This window comes from Heptranchias perlo, chromosome 32 (genome assembly GCF_035084215.1).
Source record: "Heptranchias perlo isolate sHepPer1 chromosome 32, sHepPer1.hap1, whole genome shotgun sequence".
Taxonomy (NCBI): domain Eukaryota; kingdom Metazoa; phylum Chordata; class Chondrichthyes; order Hexanchiformes; family Hexanchidae; genus Heptranchias; species Heptranchias perlo.
In genome coordinates this window covers 5,687,688-5,714,313 of record NC_090356.1, presented here as the reverse complement: position 1 = coordinate 5,714,313, position 26,626 = coordinate 5,687,688, and the positions used below count along the sequence as shown (strand labels likewise).

At 44.0% G+C, this 26,626-nt stretch overlaps 1 protein-coding gene across 2 annotated transcripts; it reads right to left on the bottom strand.

Moving 5' to 3' along the window:
* Nucleotides 1-2,381: 2,381 nt before the first annotated feature.
* Nucleotides 2,382-26,626, bottom strand: LOC137300955 (myo-inositol 2-dehydrogenase-like). 2 transcript variants are annotated; one of them, XM_067970244.1, is made up of 9 exons: nucleotides 24,788-26,626; nucleotides 14,539-15,123; nucleotides 13,093-13,163; nucleotides 10,554-10,662; nucleotides 9,696-9,823; nucleotides 8,252-8,359; nucleotides 6,478-6,596; nucleotides 5,711-5,867; nucleotides 2,382-4,125 (listed from the first exon to the last, which is right to left on the bottom strand). In XM_067970244.1, the coding sequence occupies exons 1-9, from the start codon at nucleotides 25,039-25,041 to the stop codon at nucleotides 3,977-3,979; spliced, it is 1,680 nt and encodes a 559-aa protein (XP_067826345.1). In that variant the 5' UTR covers nucleotides 25,042-26,626; the 3' UTR covers nucleotides 2,382-3,976. The 2 variants fall into 2 exon arrangements, with proteins under 2 accessions (XP_067826345.1, XP_067826346.1); XM_067970245.1 differs by lacking the exon at nucleotides 14,539-15,123.

Sequence of the window (26,626 nt, the reverse complement as noted above, 5' to 3'; positions counted from 1 at the left end):
ATAGAGAGAGAAGCAAACTACCACTGTCGAAGTGTTAGTCTTTCCAGAATTTTGTTTCACTGTGTGGCTGGGTATCAATTGTCCCGAAAAGAAAATGTTTTAATTGATTGATTGATCAGTTTAATTTATTGACCTGTGCGGTGGTCACAGAGTTTTCCATGATTAAAATAATCCACTAGACAAAGGATATCAGGACCCAAAATAAACCAGTAATTGTGGGACACCACTGATATATTCATTAGTCACAAATGTAACTTTGAGCGTGTAAATTCATATTGTAACTCATTCATCTAAGATTTACAAATATTGTAATAGTTGGATTTCACCCTGCACAATAGCATCGGCATCTTAAGAATACACAACATGGCACTGGGTGGGCACCATATCAAACCATTCGTGGGCTATAGTACCCAGTGCACCTCAAGCTCCATTGCCCCTGGAGCTGTTCAGCACAGCACCTGTATGGGCCAGATTGTAAGACCCTCACACTCCTGCAACCACAAGTCAGTGCACAGTACAGAACTCAGCTACACCAACAGAAAGGTCCCATGTTCAACCTGTTAGCAGATCTCAGTTGGGAGAAGGCAATTGAGGTGCTATAACTGGGTTCAACACCCCTGGACTAGAGAAAGCCAAAGGAAAAAAAATAAAATAAAATCACACAGGGTCACCACTCCTGATCGCTACCTAGTGATCCCTGCTGGAACGGGACTGGAAGAGAGGTGGGTGGGTGAGAAATAGAATCGCTCAGCTGTGATGCTCACCACGGTTAAATAGCTTGATGGCCATCTAGGTTCACACAGGAACATTAGCCACTTGAGCATCAGCACCTAAGAAGGGGAGGGGGGGGCGCGAGCAGGCATGGCCGGAGATCTTCCAACAATCAGCAGCTGTTGCCTAGTCTGTGCATCCTGCAACTCCCTCTGTCGCTGACAATGATGCCTCTACAATCCTGGAACAAATGATCGCATCTTGATAATACAGTAACATTTCTTTTTTAAAAAGTACACAAGTACAGAAATCGATTTATAAAAACAAAAGGAACACAAAACGATTGTCTTTTGATAAAATAAGAATATTCTCCGTGAAAGTACAAAACACATCACTAAGGCTACGCAGATGGGCATCAGGGAGCAGAGCTGGATTAAAACTCTCGTTTGAACTGGTTCAGACCAGACCAGCCAGATTGGGCCACAGAGTAAAAATTCAAACGGTCAAAAGTCCAAACAGTAGATGCAAATATTCAAACACAACATTTTAAATCACACGGTACAATCCCTGAAGGATTGGAAGGTTAACGATAGACCTACATCACATTCAAGAGATCTACACGACTCAACAGTTATAGAACCTGTACCCCTAGTTACTTCGACTCAGGCCAATAACCAGTCACCTTAACAGATGTAACGAGGTGTATTTTGGAGACTGCTACACGTAAATATATAAAAATATTTTAAAAATTAAATAGAATTTATTTATGGGAGCTATAATTTTAGTTTGCACTTTTTTTTTTTACAAATTGCATGTATTTTTAAATGTGAAACCAAATTAGCTCTATAGGTTCCAAAATACATATAATGGAATTGTGGGAAAACATCCCTGCATAGTCGGTAAGTATTGCCAACCGCAGTTAGACGTCTAAAGTTTATATAAGTGCTCGCTGGCGCTCCAGTTGGCTTCCTGGGGTGTCGCATCCTCTTGCCCTTGCGAGCAAAAGGAGACGGAAAATTCGCTCCTCTGACCCAGCTGGCATCTTTGGCAGGGCGTAGCCAAGTTCTGCTTGCTTGTACTAGAGACATGCGATAAGGCCAACTTCACAAAGTGGCGTCATCATCGGAATAACCTCCCTCGCAATATAGGGAAAGAACAGACCATAGTGACTGCAGTCCCCAACAGCTTGCTGGTTTCCCGTACAAGGAAGCCGGACTCCGCACCGTGGCTTTGCAATGAAATGTCAGGCTGCCCCACCTCCTGTTCTCTCGCTCACGGGTGTTGCCACAGCCTGGGGAGGAAATTCGGGGGGGGGGGGGGGGGGGGGTGGTGGGGAGGGTTTGAAGCCTTCACACAAAAAAAAGTGACAGCCAGAGTGGCAATCTTCCTCCAAACTATGGAAATCCGCTCAACGTGAACTGTACGCACATCAGGAAGCTTCAGCCAGCTCAACCTGCACCAGTACTTCTCTACGACACCACTTTGTGAAGTTGGCCTTATTGCATGTCTCTAGTACAAGCAAGTAGAACTTGGCTACGCCCTGCCAAAGATGCCAGCTGGGTCGGAGGAGCGAATTTTCCGTCACTTTTTGATCGCAAGGGCAAGAGGATGAGACCCTCAGGGAGTCAACTGGAGCGCCAGCGAACACTCATATCAACTTTAGACGTCTAACTGCGGTAGGCAATACTTACCGACTATGCAGGGATGTGTAAATGAGCTGTTTTCCCACACCTCCATTATAAAAACACCCTCCTACTGCCAGCTCCAGCTTACACCACAAAAAGAGATCATAAATAGCTTTGAGGATTCTACTGATCCAAGCAGCTTCCTCACGTTCTGCACAGTGAAATTCCCGAGACATCCCTGATTGTGATCAGCTGGAGCAGACAGACCCATATTCTTCAGCTTTTTTCTGCTGCCATCAGTCCCTGTGTTTCTGGTTCTCTCAAGGTGAAGTACTGTCACGTGGTCTCAGTTTGTTGCTGCAGTGGACCCTGGCCTGACAACAACAAGAGTGACCTCTCCCTCGCGCTCTCTCTTTCTTCTCTACCCAATGAACAGTGAGTGTGACTGTTGATGCGACATTAGGGGTGAAATTAACACTCGCTGCATTGACAAAACGGTGAAACTAAATGCATTTCATACGAGAAAGAAGAAACATTCTGTTGGCATAAAACAGGAGAAAATTCACAGCACACAATTATATCTATTAAAAAGTTTACATTTTTTAAATAAAAACTGACCATTCATCTCCATGTCATTCTGTTGAAACAGGGTCACTTTCTTTCCAATTGTCCACCCCCCAACTGTTGCCTCTTCACTATTAAAGAGTCAAGCTAGTGTAATAATGTTTTTAAGCAATCCTAAACCTTCCAATAATTACAAATATAAAAGCACTTATATTTCTAAATAAATTATTTTTGAACCTACAGTGTACATTAGACCCAATTCTGTTAAATCAACTGCCTTGCAGTATTGAAACAAAGAAATCTGTATTGCATCTAACTAACAGCAAAAACGTGCAATCAGAGCCAGATCAGTCACACATACACCTGCGCTAACCCACCGTCATCAAGCCATGAAATGGAATGGAAATATTCTTCCAATTCACTGACGGAAAGATTCTCATCATCACATCCCAGGGTAGTCTAAAGCATAGACGTTTAATCTGGGCCTGAACAGACGACCTCCATACTCCTGATGTATTGTTGGGAGTGCCTCACCTACAACACAAGCACCAGGCCTCCTTCTGAGCTGTTTTGGAGTTCAATACTCTTACAGGTAGGCAATGGAGAGAACAATAGGCTGTTGGTTGCTGCTGAAAAGCACAAATGGAGTACGACCCGAGGGGGAGGGAAAGACGATGAGTTTCTACTGATCCTACAGCAGTTACGTACAAATGTTTCCTTATGTTGGAACTCCCCTTTCTTCCCGTGAACCACTCACGCTGCCAATTGCTGACCAAAGGCTCCTTTTCTTAGGTGTACAGCAGCAGGTTATCGGTGGGACAGTACAGAACCAGTCCAGTAACTCACTCCACCCCCGTGCCCCCCTCCCCCATACCAGGCTGGTATCTCTGCTACCACTCTAACCCACTACTTAGAATAAAAGTCTTCCTCTATAGGCATTGGTCCACAAGAGTGACGGACAACGTGCAGAACAACTCTCCGTTTACTTTATTTCCTCTCTGCCCCCCCACCCCGGCAAGTTACTGTTGCGTTTTGTGATGAAACATGGTCCTCACTTCCTGCCATGCGTTTGTTTTTCAGGGCACTTCCGTCTTAATGACTGTGCCATCGAGAGCTTCGTTCCGCAGATCCACTGCCGAGCCATTCCTCCAAGACTGCTCCGCAGCCGCAGCAACCTGAATCGTCCACAGGAAGTTCTCCTTGGTGATAAAGGGCTGCTCCTTCCCTGAGGGAGGAAGATCAGACAATTACTAAAAAATAAAAAGCAATGACTCTAAAGAAGCAACAAGCTAACAATTATTAAACCTGCATTCCCAGTGCTCCAGCTCAGTGCACATCACCATCAGTATTGTCTCTCTCTCTCTCTCTCCCCAAAGGAGCAGAATCTTACTGGGGTACAGTTCCATAGGTGTAGCCCACCCATTCTTCATGTGTCCGCTGTAGCTCAGTTGTTAGCACTCTTGCCAATGAGTCAGAAGGTTGTGGGTTCGAGCCCCACTCCAGAGACTTGAGCACATAATTTAGGCTGACACTCCCAGTGCAGTGCTGAGGGAGTGCTGCACTGTCGGAGATGCCATCTTTCCGATGGACGTAAAAGATCACATGGCACTATTTCAATTAAGGGCAAGGGAATTCTCCCCGGTGTCCTGGCCAACATTTATTCCTCAACCAACATCATTAGAGAGATTATCTGGTCATTACTACATTGCTGGTTGTGGGATCTTGCTGTGCGCAAATTAACTGCCACTTTTCCTACATTACAACAGTGACTACACTTCAAAAGTACTTTATTGGCTGTAAAGCGCTTTGAAACGTCCAGAGGTCATAAAAGGCACAATATAAATGCAAGTCTTTCTTTTTTCTTTTCTAAATGACAGGTTATTTAATTAATTATAAACCCATTACTGTTATTCCAGCCAAGATCAGCTAAGAACAAACCTTCCCAGACTGCGTGAGACATTTGCCCACTGAGGCATTAGGGGCGCTCGGTACTGCTTTTAAAAATCAAACTATTAAAAGATTTAGGATTGGCCTGATGGATAATATAACCTGCCGACCTATTCTGGAAACAGCACGGGTTTAGGCATAAGATAGGGCAGGACAAGGCTCAGTTGTGATGCTCTCCTTGCACTCAAATAGCCCAACATTCCCCATTGCTGGAACTTATACACAGTGTCAAAAGGCTGCTGATGCCCAGCAAGAGTCAGTGCTTTCAAGGATGGAGGGGCGACAATTGGGAACCAAGGAGTGGGGAGAGCCATGAGAATTTAAACAGAAAGAAAGACTTGTTTTTATCTAACGTCTTTCATATCCTAAGGACCCCACAAAAGAGCTTCAAAGCCAATTAATTATTTGAAAAGGTAGTCACTGTTATTTTCTTACGTAAATGCAGCAGCCAATTTGCTCACAGGAAGGTCCCCCCAACAACCACTGAGATCACTGACCAGTTAACGTTTGGTGATAGTCGCCCAAACCTGGGAGAATTCTTGCTCTTTTTTGAAAACGTGCCATGGGGTCTTTTGAGTCCATCTGAACCTTGGTTTAATGCCTAGATTTTGCGGCAAGTCCTGGAGTGGGCCCCCCCCCCCCCCCCCCCGAGTCCACAACCTTCTGACTCGAGTACTACAAACTGACAACAACCCGACACTTAATCCAGCTCTGTAAATGGCAATCTAATCGGCCTCTGGGCAAAAGGGCCTCACCCCCCCACCCTCAGACATATTTAACCATATTCTAAAAGTAATTTTTAAAAAAATCCAAAATGGAAATATGCATCCAACACAATATTACATTTCTGCCCCTTTTCTAACCTTTCAGAGTCTTGAGGAAGTGTTTCAGCAGCTCTCGATAAGCATCTTTGTATCTGTCATAACGTAAGTGGGAGCACACAGGCCTGGATGTGCCTTGTTCAGATATTCCCAGCACGTTCTGATTGTCCATCTTTAGTGTCCCTTCCAAACCGTGAACCTTGAAGGATTCAAAACAAAAAAACGTGGAAGTGCGCATCATTGATTCATCCTGGTACGGTGGGCACACCTCATCCCCCCATCCCACCCCACCCCCCACGTGAGGCACAAACCCAGGGTGAAGGAAGAAAAAGAAGTCACAGGTCACGTCCCTGAAATTATTTTTTGGACTTTACATACAGAAGTGAAAATAGCAAATGCATCAACCACACTAGACACCACTAAGCTTAGCGAGGGGATAATTCACAAGTGTTCCTGCTTTTGATCATTACCCAGCAACACACACACTCCCCTTGCTGGAAGTGAGGGTGTAGGGTGAGCACAGAATTGATCTCCATTGTGATACTCCCTCGCAGCTGAATATGCACCAGGGGAGACTGGCGCTGGGGAAATTGCACCCTAAGCAAGAGTCTGTGCCTTCAGGAAAGCTGGTAGAAAAAGGAGAGAGGGGAGAAAAGAAAAAGGATAAAGGGGAGGGATAGCGAGCAGCACATGTGCAAGAGAAACATGCAAGATCGAGAGCGAGAGGAAACCATCAATGGGGAAATAAAGGCATAAAACATATTTGCTCATACATTTTTTTTTAATGAAGTAGTATTCCAGTGACTTACCTCCAGCCTCTGGTCACAGCTCCGTGTACAATGCTGGCTGACATCGAGGGTGACTATAGCACCACTGGCAAACTTCATACTGACCGAGACTGTGTCCGCATCCTTAAGGGCTGCAATTTCTGTATGAGTAGAGAAAGGGTCGGAGTTAATCTCTGCAGATTCAGTTTGAGGGAGAGAAGAGTAGGTCTAAGACTAGTGTTTTATACTTAAATAAGGGTAATTATGAGGGCAAGAAGACAGAGCTGGCTAAAGTGAACTGGGAACTTAGGTTAATGGAAATGTCAGTAGAGATGCAGTGGCAGACATTTAATGAGATATTTCATAACACTCAGCAAAGATACATTCCAGTGAGAAAGAAAGACTCTAGGGGAAGGATGTACTCTCTGTGGCTAACTAAGGAAGTTAAAGATAGTATCAAATTGAAAGAAAAAGCATACAATTCCACGAAGATTAATGGCAGGTCAGGAGATTGGTGAGAATATAAAAAACAGCAAAGAATGACCAAAAGAATAATAAGGAGGGAGAAATTAAAGTACAAGAGAAAGCTAACTAGAAATATAAAAAGATAGTCAGAGTTTGTACAAGTATTTAAAAAGGAAAAGAGTAATTAAAGTGAGCGTTGGTCCTATAGAGAGAGTCTGGGGAATTAATAATGGAGAATAAGCAAACGGCGGATGAATTGAACAGATATTTTGCGTCCGTCTTCACTGTAGAGGATACAAATAACATGCCAGAAATAAATGTGAATCAAGAGGTGAAAGGGAGGGAGGAACTTAAAACATTTATAATCACGAGGGAAGGGGTTTTGAAAAAATTATTAGAACCTAAAGCTGACAAGTCCCCACTTCAAAAGTGCTTCACTGGCTGTAACGTGCTTTGGGGCGTCCTGAGCTCGTGAAAGGCTCTGTATAAATGCAAGTTCATTTTTGCTTTTACTGATTTTGCAGTCACAAGAAGTGCAGAAAACTGCACTGGATCAGTCGATCAAATAACCTCTCTCTCTACATTGGGAATTAAATTACTTGCAGAGGTTCTATTAATGATGTTTGAAACTCTCAAATGACATTTCCATGTAGGTTTTGTAAGAGTCCAACATTTCTCAGTTTCACACGTGTCATTTCGGGGAGGATGGAAAACTGGTTGCTTCCCGCATGACTTTTTTTAAAATTTGTTCCTGGGATGTTGGCCACACTGGCATGGCAGTATTTATTGCCCATTCCAAATTGCACTGAGGGCATTAAGAGTCTAACATTCAGTGTGGGACTGGGGTCATGTGTAGGGACGGGAGTCTCCCTTCCCTGAAGGAAACTAGTGAACCAGTTGGGTTTTTTTGACAATCCGACAGCTTTGATTTGGTACCTTCCCACAAATTAACAGATTTATTGAACTGGTCATGGAAGGATTTAAACTCTCAACCTCTAGGCTGATAGTTCAGTACCATAATCACTAGGCTACTGTAACCCATCTATTCAACTACTTTTCAAATGGGAGCAAAAATTGTATTAAACATACCTGCACCCACTCAAATTGAGGGAAGGCACATGGGTAGAGAATAGCAAGGCAAAAAATATTATCCTTCAAATTTCCCCCCAGACCTATATTCAAGATTCAATCATAAGCTCGTTTGCTGGATTCAAGCTCCTGAATCAGATTGAGATGTGAATTTGACAAAACTGATTCAAAAGTACAATTGCGAAGCTTCTTCCCCTCCCTATCTGCAGACAAGCTCTTTGTTACAAGCACTGTCTTATTAAAAGATTCATCCAGTTTCTACCTTGGCAGAAGGCATGGCCCAAGGAGAATATGGTATCTGGAGCATTTTCTCCGAGTAGCCAGCAGACGGTATCTAGGTCGTGTACCACGCCATCATAGAATATTCCACCTGTTTAAAAGAGAACAACTCAGACAGTTTTGCCTGTACAGAACAGTAGAGCTGTGATTATATTACAAAGCACCGAGGATTTCAGAGTCTGGAGCAGGTTCCAGCAACAGAAAGGCTGAAACGTCACAAGACATGGGGGATCCTTAGCAGGTCATCGGTCTCTTCTCAACCTCGGTACACACGAACATGACAGGTGGCAAAAAAACCAGCTGGTCCATCAAGACTGCCTCACACTCATGATGGCTGGAGCGTCGTGACTCCACCCCCCACCCCATCCCACCCCCCTCCCCCCAACCATGCAATCTTCTGGAGGAAGCAAACAAAACCCAGGGCCAATAAGGAGGCAGTAAAACTCTGGAAAATTCCTCTCTGACCGTCATCGGTGATCAAAACCAGTCCAGGAGATCACATGGACCATGTGCTCATTATCTGATTATCCACTTACCTTCTATATGATTGATCTCTGCCCCAATCAAGAACCGGTCCAGGTCCCACTTGAAGGCATCAATGTGTACGCCTGAGTCATTCTACATAACGTACAGGCGTTAATCCTCACTCCCCAATGCTACACCATTCATTTTTTGCTGGTGAGTATCAAGGTCGACAGCTCTAACCATCAAAGTGGTAACGTACCATGTAACGTGAACAGAAGCTGCTCTGAGCTCATGTCACTGTGCATTACTGGGGAATATCAACGCTTGTACGCAATAGTCTAATACTTATTGAGATGAGTAGCTATTTACAAACACCTGCTCAATGGTGCACTATTGATACTATTGCACCACTGTGCACAACAAGCAGACGGTAGTGTGCAGTGTGCTGAAACACCAACAAGGCAGGGGATGGGGAGGCAGCCAGACCCGTTACCACTAGACAATAGGAACTTGCAGCTCCCCACCTATTATCATTGGTCTGAATACACCCAAAGCTAATGAAGCACATTGGGATCATGGTGTAATAGAACGGGACAAAGGAGAAAACAAAATAGTGGCTGATAAAACAGATCTGGCACAGAATGGCTCCTGTAATAAGGGAATGAATAATTACTGGAAATACACAGCAAATCCAACGGCAAGTTAAAATCGATAATACAGGTTAACGATTTGGATAGACACCCTTCATCAGAACCCAGGTTTCTTTCGGAATCATTAACCCTTTTTAAATGCTGACAGACCAGACCTATTGTACATTCCCAGTATTTTCTGTTTTTATTTCATATTTTCAGCATTTTTCTTTTTATCCCAACTTGTTTCCCAAATCAACTTTCCTCAGAATTGCATATACCTGCCCTGTATTTCAAACACAGAAAACGCAATTTGCTTTTCCAAGACCATACCTGTTTTTTTAATATAGCTGAGAGACGGAGATGGGTAGGTCCTACTGACACTGACTATCCGCTGGATCCTTCCCAGAGCCTTATTGTGAACCTTCTTGTACAAGAACTGCACAGCTGGATCAAAACGTCTGCACGGAGACAGAAAATGGACATTAATGTCAAAGAGCAGAGTTTATATATTTTTTTTGTGATCTGTAATAACACATCTGCACCAATGAAGTTTATTCTGGCGGAAGAGTGAATTATCATTCAAACGTGGATTCTGAAACTAGGGAATCCATTCAGACTCCCGAGATCAGTTGGCAGTATTCCAAAACTGGATTCAAGGAGTCACAATGACGAAAATGTTGGGAACATCAACAATGTCATGTCCTTTTCTGCCTTCAGCACGCTTTTAAAATAAAATATACCAGGCCCCTACTGTCCGCTGTTTTTTGTTTTCTCCCACCTTCCCCTGAAGCCTTTTTCCGGGGTACAGTTCCATGACCACCGGTCACTCTCCAGTACTTCACCCGAGTGACCATAATAAGGCAAGTAAATGCCAGAAAGCTATCTGATTATGGGAGATATATTCATATTTACAGAAACACACCCACATGTTCCAGCTGTGGTCAGGATCAGGATGCCTGGCTGATTTTTCTTTCCCTTCCCTTTCAGCCAGCTGAGATCAGATAACAACAGAGAGATTGAGGATCAAATTGAGGACCTTCCTGGTCTGTACCACACTGGGCAGTGTATTTACTCAGAGAGGGGTGCCACCCACCCTTTAATTTAACAAATAGGTTACCATTGCAACAACCTACAGATACTACACTTAGGTGATTCACGCACTAATCCCAGCTGGCAGAGTTTACTCACTTATACAGTCCACAGACCAGAGGTTTCCCACATCTTGCAGCTTCATCGAAGCACGACTCAGCTATTTGTTTATCTAAACTCAGTAACTTTTCACAGAATACCCCTTTACCTGAAACACAAAGAAAAAAATTGATTCATCTCAGAGTACCTGTATACGAGGCCTAACAATAATTCATTCAAGTAGCGAACATTAGCTAGTGTACATACTCCCACACAAGAATGAAAATTTAGATCACTGTTTGGGGTTGAAAGTGTCTTAACATTCGAATTGTTGTAGTGACTGGTTCTCTAACTTTCTCTGAGGAACACACTCCTCTGCTCTGCTCCCTACATCGTTCCCCTCTCAGTCTCCAGCTCCTGGTCACCCCTTTTTCTGACTCTCAGTCTCCGTCTCTATCTGGCCACAGCAGTGACAGCATGTGCAACACTCGAATTACCCACACTCTGAGCAGCAGTGATGACGGAGGCGGGGAAGCTTAGAGACTTATATTAGGGATCACGAGGTTATCTCTTTTCCCCCTCCCTAATCCCCAGGTTTCTGGCTGGAAAATAAGTTCTCTTATTTATGGTAATACTGCACAAGCTGGACAGAATAAATATACTGACTTGAATGGACTGTGGTAACTACTGAAGGTAAAACTAGCGATGGAAGTAAAATCAACACAGCTGGACAAATATCTGTTTAATAATAGATCATGAGCTTTTACATATATATTCAAACACTGTGTGGGACACGATGCTTCTATCAGTACTGTTGACCTTAATGTTTGTGGGTTAGGAAGTGGGGGGAGGGGAAGGGAAATCAGACCAAAATCCTGCTCCTCATGGCTATCCAGCAACTCTGCTGCAATAGATGTGTTTTCTTCCTTAAGAAACACAGGCAAAGGCCAGGCCCTTTGAGAAAGATTGAAGGCTAGAGGGGAGAAAAGGTTGAGCTACCAGACAACAAGCTTCACTTGTATCTCTTTGCAGGAGTGTGAGAAAAGTGCTGGGAGGGTCTTCACAGATATAGAAGCATTCAAGCCTTAGGTGGACTCGGGCTTCGTAGAGCATTAAAGGAAAAAGCGCTCAGTATGAAAGATGAAATCCAGCTTCCAGGAGGCAAGCTTTCATGTCGGGGCGTGTGAACGTCAAGCGGAGATGGGATCAGCCTTGGCAGACAGTGTCAAATAACCCACCACCAAAGACAGCCCAGGCTCACACTTAAACTGTCGCCACTCGGACGAGGTACTTCAGGGCAACCCACCCCTTGTAGCACAAGTTATTATCTTCAAGGACAAGGGAAAAATAAGAGGGAAAGAAAGTGATTGTCCCGGAAACCTCATGGCATACACTCATGAATCGCCAATGGCACTGTTTGTAGGAGGCCAGAGGGCGCACTGTTTTATAAGGACAGAAACATTATACCCGTTAAACCACAACGTATTATTCTGTTGCTAAAGGGTGCGTATGCGGCCCTTTAAGGCTACAAAGTCTAACTGATGTTAAGTAAACATTGAGTTAGTTCACAAATTAATCGCTATTCTGGCTGGGAATGAGAGCTCTGGCTTTGTTTGTGGTCGTGGGCATTGTGGCTCTGGTATTTTCTGCTTGTAGAGACCTTTTCTGTGCTTTGAAAATGACATCGTTCACATCGTTCACCTGACGAAGGAGGAAGCCTCCGAAAGCTTGTGAATTTAAAATAAAATTGCTGGACTATAACTTGGTGGTGTAAAATTGTTTACAATTGAAAATGACTGCCCTTGATCTTTTGCTATTTTTTTAAAAATGAGTGCAGAAATTGGCATTAGAAAATGTGCAACATCTCAAGTGTAATGAACAGGAAATATATGTATGTATATTTTTTTTAAAGTTATAAAAATGATCAATGCACACCAGTCACTAAGTTTGTAACCTCACCTCGGTTAAATAAGCAATTAGAAACCACTTAAGCATTACCATTACTGATTACATATGAGATTATACTTTTGTAATCACTCCCAGGTGTCTTTTATTTGAATGTTATTTAAATCTGTGTCTTTGCGATCAGCTGTCTCCACTTGCCATTCCTCTGGTTCCTCCTCCCCTCCGTGACACTGACCCAGGCTGTGCTACAGTTACACACGTGCCAGCAGCTATTCCAGCACCTCATCCAGGTGGTCACCCTTCACACGTGAGCCGAGCGACGACAGGCTATTTGATCGTATGGGGCATCACAGCGAATTCTTACCCTCATCAAATATCAACACAAAAGCATTTTCCAGCAGGAATCACGGGATAGCAATCACGAATAGCACTGCTGACTGATTACTCCGCCTCCCTAGTCCAGGGATGCTGAGGACAGTTATAGAACCACCTATAACTGCCCAGGTTAAGATCAACTAACGTCGCACATGATTGGGATCAAACCTGGGACCATCTGTATTGGATGACTCAGAACCACAGGACACAATGTAACCCACTTAACCTTTATAGCAAACTGACAAGAGTTACCTCCTCAACATCATCTTTCCTTGTCCCTCCAATTCCCATCTGCATTTATCCAAAACGCACACCATACCTGCGCGTAAAGCATCCAGTACTATTTCCGAGCCCTCTTCTGCCAGCGAGCAAATAATGATTCCTGAGACACTGCGCAAACAGTAAAGAAAACAATTAGGTGTCTGTGTAGACCAACTTGAAAAGCTTCTAAAAGGTCTCAAAACCAGAGCCCTGCTTCCAATTATTTTTTAAAAACACTGAAGTGTTTCATTCTAATGTACAAAAGGTGACGATTGCAAGAAAAAAAATTCAACTGAACCAAAGCACATCGGTTGCATTAAACGCGAGGACAGAGAAACAAAATAATCCAACACACTCGGGCGCCATTCACCTCTACTGCAAGTTCTGCCATATTATTGACTGCTCAACGCCGACAGGAGAACAGGAACATCCCTGTACAAGATATAAAAACTACAAATGTGGAAAACCCAAAATAAAAAAAGCATCTGGGTCTTCATTAGAATGGGAGGGGGGAGCGGGAAACAGGAGAAAGAAGATAAGAAATCCTGCTGAATAAAGGAACGTCTGCATTTTCATTTACAATCAGCTGGTGATATCAGAATCAAAACCACAGCACAAACTAGGGGTTAGGAAACTATGCTGAAGATTTCTTTCAGACGAAGAAACTCTGAAATGGTATTGTGGGGAAAAAAAAGGAACAAAATGGAGTTTTATCTCCTAAAGGAGGCTTTGACTCACACGCTGAATGAGTGGAACCAGAGATTCAGCTACACTGTTGCTCATCAGAAAATAAGGAAGAGTGGCCGGTCAGGTCCAATCTAAGGTCTATACTCAAATTAGCTAATCTCATCCAGACCAGCGGGAGGGGTACTATAAAGGGCCTCACTGTCTACAAACTCGGCAAGGGAGAGATTAGCAAGAGACAAACATCCTGAGTTTCTACTCCTTTCTGCTCCTGTCCAGCAAAAATAGCTGTTGGTGCATGAATGTGGATTCCAGGTGAAAATAAGGTCAGCTGCAACGATCACCCCTCCCCATCAGCTGGCTGATACTCACAACTCCAGACTCTGAGATGATGAATGACCACTTGGGCAAAGTACCAGGCTTGGCGGTCTAGCAGGAGTGGCCACTTCAAGAGACGTAAAGGGAAAAACCGAACGGGAAAGGAAAAGCATTCATACGAACTTAGAAAAGAAAGTTGAGAAAAGGTCTTAAAGGCCATCCGTGTTCATCCTATCCATTAGATGGTGCAACCTCATGCATCTCCCTCCCACATTGCTAGACTGTTAAGCCAGGTGGAGGCAGAGGAGAATAAAAGACATGGCCAAATTTCAGGAAAAATTCTGGGAGATTCCTCCTCAACTCCCTAAGCCATCAAGCAAACTCAAGGAGGCCATGGCACATCACTAGATCTGCTTAAACTACCCCAACCATCCTGCTGCAGTCACAAAAGGAACAAACTGTGCAGGTCTGTGCAGAATTAATACGCAGCTGGTGACCATACCGTTGGTCGTTGAGCACAATGTCAGCGTCCTGCCCCCGTACCACCCTGGTGTTCGCAAGAACCTCCGCGCTGAATGCACATTCCAAATCCTGGATGCAGTCCTCCACAATGTACAGCAAGCGGCAGCCACTCTCCTCTTCAATGCTTTTAAACAAAGCTCTGTTGCCACTGCAAATGCCAAACAACGCCAGTCCAATGCAGCTGCCCATCAAACCACCATTCCCGTATCGTCCCACTGACACGTTGGAAACAACATTATTGGAAGTTTCTGGAATGATGAGCCTTTGGCCACTGGGTCTTGAAGAATGTGAATGACCTAGGACTTGAAGGCCATTGAATGGAGGTGACGAACCTGAGGGGGAGTTTGAGGTAGCCATGTCATGGCGGATAGTCACTGTGTTGGTAGTGGAGTTGGACACACTGGTTCTGAATGTGATCATGTTCTGATGGTGAGATACTGGAGACGGAATGTTGTTGCTGAAGTTGGTGGGACATGGGTTGGGTTGGAATACAAAAGACGACGACTGCGGTAAAACAGATTGATCGAGCACAGACATACCAGCAGTAAGGTCCACAGGGGGAGACCTAGGAAAGAGAGAGCAGCAGCAAAACGTTAGATAACTAAACAAAAACAAAAAAAGACCACTTAGAAATCTAAGTGGTTTCCCCTGGCCGCAATTGTTCACTTGTTAAATGCAGAGTCTGTTTTTTGTACTGAGCCACACTCACCACAATCAGCCCAGGCTTGAATTGGCCAAAGTCAGCTGTCATGGCAGCAGGGACTTATACTTGGCCTCAATATTCACCTACAGAGGAAGATTGGGAGAGGGGAGGACAAGGAGATAATGCCCTGATCCCCATTCAGTGACCCTTACTGGAAGCATGCCCATATGGATGTCAGGGGAGAACAGGGTTGAGCACCAATGATTTTTCCCTCTCCCCATCAGATCGGAAAGCTTGTCAACACCCAATATCTAGGCTCATATGTAGAGAAAGCTATTTAAAAGGAGGTACCAGTTGGTCACTGTTTTTTCCTGCTCCTACCCAGTGGAACTGTACCATGGCATCAAAAGAAAAAAAAAAACCCTGCATTTATATAGCGCCTTTCACAACCTCAGGACGTCTCATAACACTTCACAGCCACTGAAGTATTTTTGAAGTGTAGTCACTGTTGCAATGTAGGGAGTAAAATCAACTTGATGTCCAAATCCTAATTCAGCAAATGGAGTTAAATCACAGAAGTCAATTCATTTTCCTTTCACAGCCAATTCGACGATTCCATTTTGAAGACTTGCTGTTACCATTAACATTTGTAAACAATTTTACAACACCAAGTTATAGTCCAACAATTTTATTTTAAAATTCACAAGCTTTCGGAGGTTTCCTCCTTCCTCGGGTGACATTCACCTGAGGAAGGAGGAAGCCTCCGAAAGCTTGTGACATCACTGGCATCTCCACATCATGGCTACCATTAACATTCAGAGTCATTGTGTCTCCCAAACACTGCACTAGGAAAACAAAAATCTCTCAGATTGTGAAGCTCCTAATTTTAGACAAGAGGGCGGCGTACTGTAGATATTTGGGATCCGCAAACCTCTGGCCCAGTTTGCTTCCAGCAGCAGGTCTGTGATACTGTAATTAGATCAGCTGGAGAAATGCTCTGTGGGTGCAAGATTACTGTATTTGACAAAGAACAGGGAGTTGGATGCATCAACTGTACAGACACATCGGAGGTTAACCCACAGCCCTGAGCTGTCCTACCAAGGCTTTGGATAATACGAATTTGGAAATGGGAGCACAGTAAAACTAGCCTATTTGTTATAAGCTGTCAGCTTGGCTCAATTGGTAGCACTCTCACAAAAGGTTGTAGGTTCAAACCCCACGGCAGGACTTGAGCATACAATCTAGGGTGACACTCGAGTATCGAGTGCTGCATTATCAGAAGTACCATCCCTCGGATGAAACGTTTAACCAAGGCCCTTTGTACTTGTTCTGCTGGTTCAGGCGCATGTTAAAAATCCCATGGCACTACTTGAAGAAAGGGGAATCCTCCCGATGTCCTGGCTATAATTTTCTCCTTCAACCAGCAACACCAAATGAACATGAACTTATGAAACGTCTTTCACATCCTCAGGATTTCCCAAAGTACTTGACATCCAATTAATTACTTTTGAAGTGTAGTCACTGTTGTTATGTAGGCAAACTGACCAAACAGATGGACTGATATGGTCCTGTATGTTCCCACATAACATATTAATGGGTCAGTCAGCTCATTATTGCTTGTGACATCTTGTCAAATGAAAAATGGCTGCTGCATTTGCCTACATAGCAACAGTCACTACTCTTCAAAGCAATTCATTATATCTGATGTACCATGCAATGTTTCCAAGAGACATGGTAAAACACAATATAAATACAAGCCTTTGTTTCTTTCCTTCTCATCTTTGTAACATTGTCCTCAGGAAAGGTACTATGTAAGGGAGCTATTTTTAAAAATACGATGAGTGTTTTACAATATAACTTACCCTAATAAATTGTCCATGCCATTTCCCCCATTCAGTTGATGAAAAGAAGTTTTTATTTTATGGCGAGAGTTTGGAGAAAGACTTCAGAAACTGGTTCCACTGAGCCACCTACTGGTCGGAGCCTGCAACTACACTGTGACAGTTGACATTGCAAAGCCGAACAGGAAATGTTGGCATAGCAATTTACGATGGTAAGCCTTGACATAAAAGCGCAACCTAAAATCGTGGCAACAGGAAGTAAGGTTTGTGGTCAGGAAGTGTGCACCTTACAGAAGATTTTTAGTAATATGATTTCGCATTGTAACACGTTTTAAAAATTGCCGCTAATAGATGGCTATGCCTAAAGGGTACAGCGAGCTTTTTAAATCAACTTTTTTTTGTTAAATACTGTGCGCACTAGTGATTATTCACCTAACTCCTCCAATTCTGGCCTCTTGTGCATCCCAAATTTTCATCGCTCCGCCACTGGCAGCCGTGCCTTCAGCTGCCTAGGCCCCGAACTCTGAAATTCCCTCCTTAATCCTCTCTCTCCTCTTTTAAGTCAAATTTTGGTTGATAATCGCTCCTGTGAAGCACCTTGGGATGTTTTTACTATGTTCAAAGGGGCTATATAAAGGCAAGTTTTTGCTGTAATGGATATTACTCTCATTTCTGAACCCACAAAGCAGCAACACACCTTCCCCTCCCCTTCCTCCAGGCGTTAGGGGTGCACACAAAAAAAAGGGTGCAAAGAAAGACAAACCAGCAACGTATTGTCAGTAACGAGTAAAAACTCCCTTTCATTTCCCAATAAAAAGGACGACCAATACTCCAATGTGACCTTAAAGCCACCAAAGACAGCTCCTGAGGGCTATATAATTTGATCTCCTCTCAAGCTGAGCAAAAAAAAAAAATTTTATGATAGGCATTTATATCTATGGCTGCTACTTGTACCCATGTCATCTCATTTAAAATTGCATCAATCCAGAACTTCATGGTCTTACACAGTTAATGATTCACAGCATTCCCACTCCCAGAGCATCACGTCCTGCTTGCTCTTCAGCCCAGTAATTTTACAAGATGCATTTTTTCAAAACCACAAATGACTATAGTGGACCCATGGTATGTACTCACCCAACTACATCTAATGCAAGTTTTAAAACTTTAAGTCCCCTCCTGAGGGGATACTTTTTAAACACATGGCTTTTCCGTTGACTAGCGGGTGTCCTCTGGCATTGCTGATGGCTGAGCCAGATTTTACACTGTTATAAAGGGCTCTGGAGTGGGGAAATGGGGGAAGAAGAAATTTGCACACACAAGTGTGATACCCAAAATGGAATTCTGAGGTGCGACATGGAATTGTATTGACACAGACAGGAAAAGTCATATAACAATAAATGTGCCCTAAGTGGCAGGAATGTAGTATTATTGACATCAATGGCTGACGATCAATATACAGTAGGTGATTTCCATGCCTCCAACAGTGTCCAGGGCAGCAGACAATGCAGGACTTCTTTCCTATCCTTCCCTCCCTCCCACCCTGCCCCCAATGAGCCCAAAAGAGGACCAACGATGCACTATTAAAATAAGGAGGTGTGTTCTTATGTTCCAGGTCTCCACTTCAGCACCATTCTCCACGTGCTCTACGAATAAAGCACCAACAAAAATCATTACCATTCGCAGCTCCTGAAGGGATTTCCCCCCCCCACTCCCCTGATGACTCGTTGCTTATCCAACGAGTGGCTGAGCCACATCAAGCAGGAAGATCCCAGGTTCAATATCTAGCCTACGCTGAGTTATAAAATCTGAGCCGGGGTCAGCAGAACGAGCTCTATAATTGGCCTCAGCACACTTGGATTAGGGAGGGGAAAAATCGGCCAGGGTCGCCACTCGTGGTTACAATCCAGTGACCCCTGGAAGTCTGTATGTGGACAGGATGGGGCTCTGCTGTGATGCTCATCAGTCAAATATCTTGCCAACATTCACTCTCAAATCTAATACGTGAGTAGCTATTTGGGTGAGGCACAGTACACCAGTAAAAAGGAAACAAGTGGAGGAGAGGAGAGAATTGGAGAAGAGCCAAGAAAAGAGCCACAGGCCAGAAAGGTCTTGGAATCAATCCCCAGAGCGTGCACAATCAATCAATGAATCTCAGCCGGAGTGATGGTGGCAAATTATAACAAACTTGCATTTATGTAGCGCCTTCAACATAGTGAAACATCCCAAGGCTCTTCACAGCTACATTATCAAACAAAATTTGACACCAAGCCACATAAAGAGATATTAGGACAGGTGATCAAAAGCTTGGTCAAAGAGGTAGGTTTTAAGGGGAGAGAGAGGTAGAAAGGCAGAGTGGTTTAGGGAGGAAATTCCAAAGCTTAGGGCCTGGGCAGCTGAAGGTACGGCCGCCAATGGTGGAACAAAGAAAATCGGGGACTGGATGCCCTGGTGAGCAAGGAGCAAAAGAATAAACTAGCAAGGACTCTAACTACTAATCACCATCAAGTAACCCCTGCTGGAATATGTCCATATCCAAGGCAAGTCAGGCTCCACAACTACAGCCTACACAGTCTGGTAGCCTGAAACTCACTGTCCTGACCATTGGTGAATGGGCACTTGGGTGAGGTACTGTGTGTAGGTAGGACCAAATTCTAAATTCAGTTACCACCTTCAGGAGAGGGTGGATAAAGGAAGAGGATTGGAGAGGAAAATACATCATCCCTACATAATCATCACTCAACTGGAAAGTGAATTTACACAGTGTAGAGAGCGTGCAAAAAGGTTGGACGAGACTCTCCGATGTTTGCTCTGCAAGTTAGACACACTGGATGAACTTCTGGTAGGTGTAATGCCATTCAGGCCATCACCCTGGGGAGTGCTGGGCAGGGAGTCCCAGTAGTCTGTGGGTTAGCGCACATGAGGAGTCTCTGGGGAGAAAAGCCAAAGAAGGATAAAGAGGTGAGGGTAAAAGGGCCTCGCCACCCCCCAACATCATTTACTGTAACCCCATGCTGCAATTAACTTTTTAAAAACTGGGGATCTCTAACTGGCTCAGTGAGGACTTGCATTGAGCATCATGGACAAGTCACACTGACCAGGAAAATGCCAGCTTCAATCACTGATCTCTGCTGAATTAGCTCAGTCAGGGCAGTAATTGACCTCCATGTGACTGCGTGAGGAGGAGATGGAAGGGGTCGTGAGGGGTGGGGGGAAAATCAGACAAGATCCTCTCTCTTTACTGAAAGCAGCATGCCCCGCTAAACACTTGAGTGCCAGGATCGGGCTCGACTGTGACGCCCCCAAGGTGCCGCGGACACTCGCTGTTCAAGCTCGCATGGGATGAGCGGGTCACTTGGGCAAGGTATCGGAGAGAGAGCAACCAGCACCTGTGAAACTGTACCCAGCGTGAGTCAGCACCTTCAGGGCGAAAGGGAATTTTAAAAAAACGTAAATTGAAAAGAAAAAAAAAACCATGGGGAGATTTGCAGCTGTAAAAATGCCCAATAAATAAAACTAGATCAGTAAAAGAGTCACATTTTTAACACAGTCATTTGAAAAAGGATATGCAAGGATCATCAATTTTTAGCACTCTCCCAACCCCAAAACAACAATTTTGGAAACATCTTAAACTGCTTCAACTCAAAAACATGCATTTTATAAACACACCCATACTTTAGACCATCTGCTTCACAACCGGGATTAATTCAGCATCTGTGGCCTCCTCAGCGACTGAACTAGTGAGGTTAACAACCGCTATCCTTCAACGCAGATCCAGCATCGCAGAAATACTTCACTTTGAAAACTAAAGACTGTCATTTTCACCTCCCATAGCGAATCCGTGGAACACAATAAAACCACTAGGAAGGGAGGGGGTAGGGGCTCCAAAAACACTACTCAATAAAAATGGACGGTCTCCGCCAGGGATGAACTTCCTCTTGCCTGCGTGAGAAACTTTTTAAAACGGCCAGTTCTTTTGCACTTGGCAGCGACTCACCTTCTCTTCTGGGGAACGGGTGCGGCATTCTGGTCTCTTACAGGTGGAACTCAATGTGGTTCTTTAACTTGCCCAACACTTCAACCCCACTGAAACACCAGATCAGCCCTTCAAGTGGCAGCACAGTCTTCCTCTGCTTCGGGTCTGTTACCCATTCAAAGAGGGTTTAAATCAAACACAGGAGTGAAGCTGAAGTGGTTAAATAGTGTAATTTGAACCCCAGGGACCTTTTCTCAACTGGAAAAAAATAGGTCAACATCCCAGACCCATAATCCAGAATACCATCAACGTTGAAGAGATGATGATGTAAATCACTAAGTAATGACTACTTGAAAACAAGCTTGGGAGGAAGGGAAGACTTAAGGGAAAAAAAACATTAAAGGAAGTGATTATAAAGATGAGAGAAAGAGAGTAGATGGGGAGAAGGGGCAGATGCGGGAGAAATAACAAGGGATCAGGTCACCATCTCAGGGCACGGGATTCAGCCTTGAAGAGATTCCAAGATACAATTTTTTTTTTAAATCACCCAACATTAGGACATTGGGCAAAGGAGGCCATTCGGCCCATTGTGCCTGTGCCGGCTCTTTGAAACAGCTATCCAATTAGTTCCATTCCCCTGCTCTTTCCCTAGAGCCCTGCAAATTTTTCCCCTTCGAGTATTTATTCAATTCCCTTTTCAAAGTTATTATTGAATCTGCTTCCACCGCCCTTTCAAGCAGTGCATTTCAGATCATCATAACTCGCTGCCTAAAAAAAAAATTCTCATCTCGCCTCTGGTTCTTTTGCCAATTATCTTAAATTTGTGTCCTCTGATTTCTGACCCTTCTGCCACTGGAAACAGTTTCTCCTTTTTTACTCTATCAAAACCCCCCATGAGTTTGAACACCTCTATTAAATCTCCCCTTAACTTTCTCTGCTCTAAGGAAAACAACCCCAGCTTCTCTAGTCTTTCCACATTACTGAGGTCCCATATTCTTGGTACCATTCCAGTAAATCTCCTCTGCACCCTCTCTAAGGCCTTGACATCCTTCCTGAAGTGTGGTGCCCAGAATTGAACGCAGTACTCCTGATAGATTTTTGTAGGTAACAGTAGCAAGGGATATGGAGCAAAGGCAAATGGAGTTGAGGTGCAGATCAGCCATGATCTAACTGAATGGCAGAGCAGGCTTGAGGGGCTGAATGGCCTCCTCCTGTTCCTATGATGCCAACTGCTACTGGCCCTAATATCAAACAGCTCTGCTGTGTTAACTGAACCCTGAAACCAGTGTCAACTGAGCAGTTGAAGGCACTGAGAGGAACACAATGTACACCTCAAAACCAAGCCTATGCCAAACAGAATCAATTAATGCAATAAAAAGAAACAGAATCAACATAAATTGATCACTGTCTTGGATGAAGCCAGCGTGAATGATTATGGAACGGGGAATGAACACTGACATTATTGATACAGCCCCAGACCCTGTCCTACAATACCCCGGAAACAACAAATGAAACTTACTCACTTTTACTTTCAGTCATTTATTAGCCAGATATCTCATCTCACGTGTACTGGAACTGGGCTCATTCGACCTGTTACTGTGTTAAGCTGGGCTCCTGCGATCACCAGGAGATTTGTGAAAGTCAAAAGTAGACTTTTTATTCCAATTGTCGCTGCGCTGGGGTTTGGTTCGATGAACACCTTTCTCTGGGTGCCACCTTGGCTCGGAACTAAGGACCACTGATGCCAGTTTTCACTACCTGTTAAAAACCTGTTTTATTTCATTTTTTTAAAAAAACAGTTAAATAAAAGCAGGAGAAAATCAGGAGGAGGAAAACGACCCCAAAAGTAAAATTGTATATTGGTGCGGCTCGAGCCATTCAGCTGCCTCTATGATGGTGGGGTAATAAACATTGTTGGAGATTATGCACTGGGGAGCCGTTGCAATCTTGCTTTTAGTGTGTGACCCGAGTCGGTCTTTGATTGATGACCTCAGTCTTCAGGGGACTGTCGGTTTGGTAAGTGTGTCAGTGCAACACTGTTCTGGCTCCAAACCCAACTAGGAATAAATCTGGAAGGAAATCGTTTTTTTTAACCAATTCGCCAATCCAAAAAATAAATCTGGGAATTTATCAGTGGAAATCAATAAAAAGTGATTTTAATGCTCCCTACTCAGTTGGTATCACTCTCACTGAGTTAGAAGGTTCCAGGACCAGGACTTGAGCACATAACTTAGGGCTGACACTTCAGTCCAGTACTGAGGGAGTGCTGAATTGTCAGAGGTGCCGTCCTTTGGGCGAGATGTTAAACTGAAGTCCCACCTGCTGGTTCAGGTGGATGTTAAATATCACACTATTGGAAGAAGAGTAAATGTTCAGGCCAACATTTCTCCTTCAAACAATGCCAGCAAAAAAAAAATTAACAGGTTTCTGATCTGGTTTCGGTTTGTGAGATCTTGCTGTGTGTAAAATGACTGCCACATTTGCCTACATTTCAACAATCACTGTACTTCAAATTCATTGTGTGAAACACTTTGAGACGTTTCTGAATGTAATAAGGCACTATATGAATGCAAGGCTTTATTCCCCCCCCCCCCAGAGTGTGCATCAAGCTATTCAACCATGAATAGCATATCAGCTCAATCCCTTTCTCAGCTGATGTTTACACACCCCTGCCTTTCAACAGAAGCCACTGAAGACTGATTAGGACCAGGAACCCTGGCTCGTTTATTTCCCCTCCCTAGGCCACAGGCAGTGATGCCAAATGCCATACCTGTTCTGCCACCTGAGTGGAGGTCACATCCTCACCCCATATTTAAAAAAAACACACACACACACACGCAGACTTTACTGCAGGCCACTGAATCGTGATCAGGATCAAGGACCGGCTTCCCGACCAATTTCATCTCAGTCTAGCCTAGGGGAAGCCAATTATAACCGTTTTCCCAGCTGACATCAGCCCAGTCAATACTGACCAAGAATTGAACCCGGGACCTTCTGGTTTGTACAGATAGCCCTGTACCACACTAAGTACTGTTGCTAACCCAATAGGCCATCTATGCCTATGTTTGACAGCGATCTGTCACTGAACAGTAAAACATATTCCTTTGAAATTCTGAAAAGGAAAACTATTTTCATCTTGCTCAGGTCCTAGAATATCCATTAGTCTGTGTCAAAATTTCAGCAGGTTTGCTCCCTGAAGAAACCTTCACTTCTTTACCAACACTTCCTCAGCTGCAGTTCAAACCTCTCCCGTGTCATTTTTCTTACCTGGGTTTTCTCTGCTCCCCGCCTGAAGGTGCTGTTTCTTGCAGGGAAATGGGCTAGAGTGCCAGTAGCCCTCCCGTAGCTCAGCTAACTGGTCATTCACGAGGGCATCACAGTTGAGCCCCCAATCCTGTCTTGCACTTGACACCTACTTTCACAGCAGGGTCACTGCATATCGATCAGCCCAGGAGGGTCAGGGCTAATTGTAGCACTCCTGCTACCACCCAGCTGCAATCAGTGAACTGAACTCAGGGATCGAACCGAGGACCTTCCTGCTCTGTTTCAGTCGTACACCACCCATCGAGGCACTGAAAAATCTACTTGCAGATTATTTAATAATAATTAAACATTACTAGAGTTTAACGGGGCACACATTTCAAACCAGCCTGGTTGTACCATCACACCCCGTACCGTTGCCTAGATGCGTGTGCACGATGAAGAGATAGGTTACTGACCTTGTTAAGCAGCAGGACTGCACAATCTCTCAAAACACTTTTGTTTCACTTACATGAGTAATGTGGTTGCATGAAGCCTGGCTGAGGTATGCTTCTCCAATCGTTTGTTGCGGTAATGCCTGGCTGATGCCAGGTGCTCTAAAATGCGGTCCCTCCGTGCGCTCATTGGGATCTCACAGGATTTACAGTACAAAATCTCCACCAAATCCCTCTCCCCTCCTTCCTTTTGCTCAACAATGTGCCTCTTCACTGACAGGTCACAGAATTCAGCTGCATAATCATGCAGCGATTTTTTCTTTCTCCCCATGCTGGAAATACAATTTTCTCTCTACAAATTTCTGGGTTTTTTTTCCCCTATTTTTATTTCACCTTTCTCTCTGATGGCCCCAGTGACAATCTGGCCCCACCCCTCACCACCCCCGAGGTGTGCGTGTATCTTAAGTACAGCCCTCCTTTAACCGTCTCTTTAGCCTGTCTACTTCCACTCCTCCCTTTCAATTTGTCTTCTGCTCTGACTTGCTTTGTTCTACTTGCTCAATGTCATACCATATTTAACTCCTCTTTTACCCCCCTTTGATTTCTGTTACTGATTCTCCCTGTACTCACAGATTTCTGTGCATTTACGGTATTTTCTATTAAATTGTCTTTCTCCTGGTATTTTGTGCTCTTCCTCCAAACGCACAGATTTCTATATATTTATTCTCTCGTTCTGATTTCTGTATTTCTTCACTAGCTGATTTTTATAATCCATCCATCCAACCAACTACTGTATTCTATCTAACAGTTTCTCTTTTTTTCTCTCCCTCCTTTTCTGTCTCTTCAGTTTCTATTCGCTCTCTCTGGTTTCTCCCTTGCTCTAATTTATATATTACTCCCTCTTTGAGTGTCTGTTTCTATCTGTTTCTCTCTCTCTAGGGTTTCTGTACTATTTTCGCTCTCCTCACTACAGTTTCTGTACTATTCCTTACGTTCCACTTTCTCAGTTTCTCTCCCCACCTAGTTTTCTGTATCTCTGCAATGTCAGTAAAATTTCTCCCTTTCTCCAGATGTCTTTCTATCCCTATTGTTTTCTATCTATGTGTGTCTAGAGTTTCTGCACTATTTTCTCTCGTCCTTTCAGTACTTTCCTCTTCCCTCAGCAATTCTATTTATTTCTGATGTGGAGAGGAAGGAGAAAATCTCCGAAAGCTTGTGAATTTAAAATAAAATTGCTGGACTATAACTTGGTGTTGTAAAATTGTTTACTATTTATTTCTCACTGCCCTTCTTTTTGTTTCTCTGCAGTTTCTACACTATTCCCCTCTTTCCCTGGGTGTGTTTCTCTCTCCAGTTTCTCCTGTCTTTTCTCTCAAGTTTAGTATTTTCTCCTTTCCCTGGGTGTCTGTTTCTCTCTCTCCAGTTTCTGTTATTCTCTCCAGTCTCTACGCTGCCCCCTTTCCCTGATATCTGTTTCTCTCCCACACCTCCTTTCCCTGTCACTTTCTCATTCACCTTTCCCTGTTGTTTCTCTCTCTCTCTCCACCTTTCCCCAGTGTGTTCTCTCTCTCTCTCTCTCCTTTCCCTGTTCTTTCTATCTTCCCCTGGTGTCTCTCTCTTTATTTGGTGTCTGTTTCTATTTCTTCTGGTCTTCGTTTCTCTTTATCCCCCTTTCCCTGCTGTCTCCTTCTCTCCTTTCTCTGCTGTGGTTCTCTCTCTCTCTCTCTCTGCCTGATGCTGATGTCTGTTTTTCTCTTTCTCACTCCCCCTTTCCCTTATCTGCTGCTCTCTCTCTCTGCAGTTTGTTATTTCTCCCTCTCTCTGCAGTGTATTCCCCCCTTGTTGCCTCTTTCTCCAGTGTATTTCTCCTTTTCTCCCCCCTTGTTGCCTCTCTCTCCCCCTCTCTCTGGTGTATT